We start from the raw sequence: 6,985 nt of genomic DNA on the forward strand, positions 1-6,985 counted from the left end.
TTGTGGACTGGCCGGTTTCAACGAACCAATAGGACTTGCGCAAGTGGCTTGGTTTCGCCAACTTCTTGCACAAATATAGCGCAAATTATTAGCTGATATGGCACGGCCATTGTCGAATCTTCTTAATATGGATACGGAATAGTGTTGGGACACCGAGCATCGGTAGCCTTTGATAAAGTCAAAGATAGCCTCCTTTATACACCAATACTGACGTTGCCAGATCCCGATTGTTCTTTAGTTTCGTCTGTGATACTTTGCAGCTGTACACTGATGCAAGCGGACGCCGAGGGGCGAGATGATCGCGCTCGAATCTCGCCAGCTTAAGGCTGCGGAGAGGAACTACCCAGTTCATGACAAGTAAGTAATTGCGATGAAGTATGCACTTGTCAAGTTCAGAGTGCACCTGCTTGGCTCAAAGCCATTTGTGATCTACACAGATCATGCGTTACGCACAGCGACATAGTCGCCTCACGCAGAGGATGGCCGGACGACTCTTCTTCTGACAGGAAATTGTCGGCGCGTTTGCCCGCACGGTTACACCGATTCTCGCTGAATAACGGGTTGTTGCGTTTTAGCACCGACTCGACGGAAGCATCACGAACTGTGGTTCCTTACGATAAGGATTTAAAATTCTGTAGTCTCTGTGAGGTCTACGACATCCAACTTAGTGTTCATCTCAGTCGTGAGAATACGTACAGCGTGAGTTGCCACTACTGGTGGCCCGAGCTGTACAGATGGACGAGCACATATGTGCGCACGTGTGAGACGTGTCTAAGGGTGAAACCCTCTCCGAACGCGGCAGCGCCGCTGACCAGGTTACCGGTACCCTTAGGGTGTTGGCAGTCCATGAGAATGGACTTTGTGTCTGACCTGCCGAAGACCTCGGCGGTCAACACGGGTGCGATGACTTTGTGAACCATTTCAGCAAAGATGGCTCATCTTGCGGCGGTGCTGGACACAATCGACGGTGTCGGTACAGCGACGCTGCTTTTCGATCGTGTCTTTTGACAATATGGACGTCGAGTCAATTGTCTTTTACAGAGACCCGCAATTTTTGGTTGACAATCTTTAGTGTGCTGGTCACCAAGTTGACTATGTCAACAGCGAGCCATACACAGACCGATGGTCAAAATATGCGCGTGATTCGCGTCGTTAAAGACGTTCTTTGTAGCGTCAGCGCTAAAATGCCGAGCTGCTGCGCCATGCTGCTACTCGTAGAGTTTGCTCTGAACAATGCAGTGTATCCATATACCGACTACACGCCGTTCTACGTGAACGGGCTTGTTATCCCTCGTCCCGCCGACGCCGCCATCCCATGGCTCGGGGCTAGGGGGAGGAATAAACGAGCAGCTAGCTAATGTCAGCCCCCTCAAAGTCCATAAAGAGCCGATGACTTCCTGTCTACCGGACTGAGTGTTATTGATGGTTGAAAGCCAGGACATGCAGAAAAAATGCAGATGGAAGAAGCAAGAGAATTGTGGGAAAGCTTAAGATCAAAGACCTGATTTTATTAAATGCTAAAAACCTTCCTACATATGCAGTATGTACTGTCTAAAATAAAGCTTCGTTCGCCGTTTATCGGACTTTTTAAGATCGTGGCCAAGCAAGACCTTACGCTGAACCTTCCGAGAAGGATGAATGCCCACCCAGTGTATAATGTGAGCTTGCTTTAGCCGTGTCGGGATCCGGCGCAGGTAAAGGCGGAAGCGTTGGGGCCGAGGCGGCGCCTAAAGACGCTTAACCACTCAGAAGCTGAACCAGCAACTGGTTCTGAACACGGAGTGCCTCAATTTCCGTTTTCAGCGGCGCCAGGCGATCCACCGTCCCACGAATTGACGTATTCGTCTGCTCGACGGCTGGGAGCCGCTTTGACTTAGCGTGAGAATCATCAACGTGAGGCAGTCGGTGCACAAAGTGCTCCAAACTCTCGAGGACTCCCGCAAATCGGTAGGCAAACTCGGGAAGATGCTCGGCAGAGTAAGGGTTTTGTCCTCCAATGCTCGAAGAGCATCGCGAGTCACCGGAGGGCGATCGACCAAGTCGTCATCGCCCGCCATCCACTCTTATCGATAAGAATGGTGGCGATGACTATAACGTGGAACGCAGCTGCTGTGATAGTATACTCACCCGTGTGAGAAAACCACAGAGCTCGTGGGAGCGTGATGGATGATTCCATGTGTCGCAGGGCAACAATACACAGGAAGATGGCGCTCTACGCGCACGCTCACTTCTTTGTGGCTTCGCGGTAAGTAGACAGCGCGAAAAGTGCCGCTGCACCCGTCCCTACAAAAGCTGTTAGGCATCTGCAGCGGTTTTGTAAGGGGCGAGCACGTCCGCATTGCGGTACAGGAGCGCCTCCTTTTTGGAAGCGAAGTCGAGCGCGGTACCGATCCATTGGAATTTTTCGGGATAACAAAAAGCGATCTCGAAGAGCTCTCTGCTGGTCAAGCTTAGCTTGTGTAGTGGCCAAGACCAAACTACGTAGACGCCTAACATTCTAGTCATCGCGTCTTTCGCTTCAGTAGCGGGATCCGCCAAGTGAAAACCGTGTTTGACAAAAGGGTCTAGGACCGAATGTGGATACGAGCGCATGAGAGCCACCCTGTGGGCAGAATCCAACTGCTACTCCAGTGCCTTGTCGAGGCGATCGGTAATAATACCACTTCCCCCTGAATTTGAGAGGTCGAGAAACGGACCTGGTGTTAGCAAGGATCAAGCTGGGCTCACGTCGCGCCGTTGGCGAACCCCATCCTACTCGTCTTCCCATGCTAACAAAGAAGTATCCGATTCGTAGTCGGCTTCCTCTGAAGCCTCGAAGAGGAATTCCTTCGCCCAGGGCGGGCGTGGTGCGTGGCGCTTGGTTGCCGAGGACTTGGGATGAGTTCCCGTGAGGCTGCGGACGCACTATTCGGATATGCACCCAGTACAGAAAAAGAAGAATGGCTTTGCCCACAATCCTCGACACCAGCTAGGCTGGGTGTTTTTCGTGTCATAGACACAGGGCTAATAGAGCGGAGAAAGGTCAAGGATGTTCTTTAGGCCGTAACGGAGTCTCAGACACGCGAATCTCGTATGATGTGACAGCTGAATAAGAATTGTGGGTATTCACAATTTTGTTGGGGGGTGTAACGGGGTACACGTACCCTTGTATGAAAGGGCGGGTCGCACAAGATGGAGTGACTGTACATAGGTGTGGATTACACAAGCGGTGTGGCTACACCGTAACATGAAGCCACTACGTGGCAGGAATGCCATTAGTAATGCATATAAATTAGTTTTTACTTTATTTATTAGAAAAACCTAAGGTCTAAGATTTTGGCGGCTATGCCGTAACTAAAAAAATTAGACACACTTTCAATAGGGCTATAGCGTAAGCTCAGCTCGTGATCCTCGGCTTTCCGGACTACTGCCGTAATCCGCGGGGCGCACAACGACGTGAAGCGTTATGAACCTTCCGATCATAAGCGTCTACGACGTCTGGACAGTATTGCCAAAGTGACACCTCAAACCCCCCACGAGTTCTCGAAATTTGGGTACCCCACCTCTTCACAAGATATTGGGTTAGACCCTGTCAACGACGTCGACGCACAAGTTTCTAATCGAAAGAGCGTCCTTACCTTATGTGAGGTTTCAGTACTCTCTGAGGTATCGGATTGCGATGCGCTACAGACGTATTGGTTCTCGTAAAGAACGCTTGGTCGGTGACCTTAGCTTAGCTTCCTCTAAGGAAAGAGCTACGGCAACCCCGCTGGCACGGAGGTTAAACTGTCAGCATTTCCAAACGCATCTCGTACAAGAACAAATCAAGTTTCTATTTGTAGGACATTCATCTTTTGCCAAACGTCTTAATTGTAGTGAGGTTACCTTCACATATGCTACATAAAAAGTCGAACAAAATTTACTACAAAGCGGGCAATCACGCACCTCGTAATGTACCGTTTATCCGAGGTCCTTATCACAAGGAATCACCACACTCTGGGTGTCGGGTACGTGCCGTTGTTCGCCAAGCCTTGGACAAGAAATAGCGGTGAAGACGCGCTAACAAATACGTCGATATAAAGACACTCGAGCTCAAAAGTTCTTTTTTCTTCCGATGCTTCCAACGATGCTGTTCCTTCTTCGTCTGACACGTACACTGTACGTTTCGTCGACGCGCGACGTCAACATCGTGATATGCGATTGTTCATTGTCTGGGTGACTCGAACGCACAGTCACTACCAAATCAAGCCGAACCAGGTAATACTTTCCCTCAACGGTCTACTCGGCCTGGAAGGATAACCATCTTGCCATCCCCAAGAGAGGTGGTGACAATATTAGTGTGCTTTCCAACGTATGATCGGAATCGATAACAAGGGCTTCGACTCGATCAGGCGTATGACAAATTCATATTCAGTACCGAGATGCTTTCTGTCGCGAGGTCAAAAGTTCTTCTCTGCCGCTTCAAGCTGGCAAGATTCAAACGCAACAGCACATTCATGCTTACTAGTATTTGATCAAAGTAAAGCACGGCCCAAGTCAGACGACAAGTAGAGCACAGACTAAGGCAAAGGTCCATGACGATTTGAAGTGACGTAACCGGGTTCGGAATGGCCAGAAAAGGGTACACGCATTGGCTTTTATTCGCAACCTTTTAAGATCCCTAATCATTTGCATTCAACACAACATGATATCATATCTTGGTAGAATGGTGAGGGTGTGCCATATTTGCAAAACGTGCATTGAACTTGTGCAAGTAGAGGCACAGGCCAAGCTACTTTGAAAACGGCGAATAATATGGATGTCGTCGTTATGGGGACTACTTTTGGATCGAGGTCCGTGCCTTATTATGATGCATGTACACATGACTTTAATGTGCCTCAGACTAAAGAGAGAAGTTCAGAAGTACTAAGGCAAAATTCCATCATGAAGTTTTCTCCAAGGTATTTGAAGCGGATGAGGGTTTCGTGACTCTATCAAGGCGAGTTTCGGGGGATGCATGGGATGTTCCTGTCACGCAATGTATTGCATATGATTTCATATGATACACGGTAGATCAAATACTTTTAATACAATTCAAACCAGACTTTATAGCAAGGATATTACAGCAGAACAAACATCATTCCACGGTTAAGAAGTAAAAACGGACGAGCTTCTCCGCAAGATTGACCCACAAACTCCTCATGAAATCGTCGAATCCAGACTGAAAGCGGCCGACTGGAAAAGAACTGAACTTTATTGTAAGTTGCTGGTGGTTTTGCTTTGGCATACGGGTGGTGCGTAAGAATCCGTCCTCTTTGTGTAGGTAACGAAGACTCAAAGAGGTCAGAGCTTTGTCTTGTGATGTGCACGGCACCCCATTGTGTCTGGTAGCACTTGTCGCCAAGTCATGAACCGAGACCGACAAATAGTGTTTTTTCTGTGAGGAACTCAGCATGGGATGTATCTGGATCTATGCGTGAATCAACGAGATGATACACTTATAATTTACTAGCGTTTATTGGTTGTTAGGGTGGTACAATTGTTGGCCTAACGCCCAGAAGTGGTTATTCTTTGTTTGTAGACGTTCACTAACTGGCAAGCTCACCGGTAAGGTATCTTTAGAAACGTCTGGACAAAAGTCTGTGAAAGCATTTCCTAATTTCGTGGAGCTCAAATCAGTGCGCTTGTTTTATTAAGCTTCAAGCTGTTTGAAGGGGGCCAAAAAACATTAGTTGATGCGAGAGTTTGGCATCACCAAAGTCTGGTTTGAATCCAGTCGAAGCAGCTGTGTGTCGCGCTAGCAGTTTCCAAGCCAGGAGACCGCGGAGACCTTCATGCGTTACCTCGAAGAGAGTCATTTCGGATATAGAAGCCGTCGAAGCAACAAATGTATCAGTAGTTGCATCGCCCTATATCGCCTGAACGCGGGTAATTTAATTAATTCTCCTGTCAAGTGGGAAGAGAATGACGAACTATTTCGAGGAATTAGGATCCCTAATCAATTACAAGGCGGCTAACCCTTAGCCCGAACTTAAAACGGCAAGACATTTTCTGCAGATCCCTGTTTACGTGCTGCTCGCACTGAGACCTTCCACATTCGTTAAATATCTTGTATAGAAGTAATAAGTGTCGCACAATATCCGAAAGGCAGTTTTCGAGCGGTGGAAGGCGAGGAATTCGTGAGCACACCTGAGGAAAATGAAACTCGTCGAATAGGAGAACAAAAAGAGTGAACTCGACACTAGCAAGTAGTAACATGGTATTTTCAGACTATAAATCAGCGACAATATCAAACACTTACGTCTGGCATGTGACGAAAAATGTAACGGGCCAGGTATTTACTCCGGCGATAGAGCGACTGAGCCTTGAGTCTTAGGTTTGTGGAAAAATCAGCTCTGGGTGATGTAATGATCCCCTCCATTCCATAATTAGGGAGATTGGTTTACATAAGTAGGCGCATCAGCTCACGAATAGCGTGTGCTGTATCGCTATCATCCTATTGGCTGATGTTTGGAAAACCAGACCCTCTAATAGCCAATAAGTCGATGACGTGTATTTGAGCGGCCAGGGCTTTCTCTCTGGTCCTAAAATACAGTTCTCCCTCTATAAGTTGTGCGTTCGCAGCATAAGCGCAGACGAAGAACATTGACACAGATGACTAGAACGACCGCGGGGACGACAGCGATGGTGGCGACGAGCATACGCAGCGGTCAGTAACCTCGAGTGACAACGTGGGGAAGACTGGTGCTGGTGCCGGCTTCGACGCTGGCGAACTTCGACGTGGGTTTGTGGGATGGATTCAGTGGCGACTCTTCAAACATAACAGGGGATTCCACGCACAGCCCCTCAAGATTTCGACGTGTAATACGAGTGCGCAACGCTATTGGGTTCAGCTCCCTCATATGTGAGTACTATCGATGTCATCACGGCACTTTTTACAGTCTTGATTTCCAGAACCCGTGGTAATGGTCAAGACGTGAAAATCATAACTTGCGTAAATGGTCGACGTCGCATTAATCCTCCACTA

The 6,985-nt window shown here is 48.2% G+C and overlaps 2 protein-coding genes across 2 annotated transcripts; both read left to right on the forward strand.

Annotated features, from left to right (window-relative positions):
• Window positions 1-4,773: 4,773 nt before the first annotated feature.
• Window positions 4,774-5,021, forward strand: PHALS_04498 (uncharacterized protein; the record flags this gene model as incomplete). The annotated part of the gene is made up of 2 exons (XM_024722314.1): window positions 4,774-4,811; window positions 4,880-5,021. The coding sequence occupies 2 exons, from the start codon at window positions 4,774-4,776 to the stop codon at window positions 5,019-5,021; spliced, it is 180 nt and encodes a 59-aa protein (XP_024573403.1).
• A 1,193-nt stretch (window positions 5,022-6,214) lies between these two features.
• PHALS_04499 (uncharacterized protein) lies at window positions 6,215-6,866 on the forward strand (the record flags this gene model as incomplete). Its single annotated transcript, XM_024722316.1, has 2 exons — window positions 6,215-6,292; window positions 6,621-6,866. The coding sequence occupies 2 exons, from the start codon at window positions 6,215-6,217 to the stop codon at window positions 6,864-6,866; spliced, it is 324 nt and encodes a 107-aa protein (XP_024573404.1).
• Between the last annotated feature and the right edge of the window lie 119 nt (window positions 6,867-6,985).

This window comes from Plasmopara halstedii (assembly GCF_900000015.1).
Source record: "Plasmopara halstedii genome assembly, contig: Scaffold_262, whole genome shotgun sequence".
Classification (NCBI taxonomy): Eukaryota; Oomycota; class Peronosporomycetes; order Peronosporales; family Peronosporaceae; genus Plasmopara; species Plasmopara halstedii.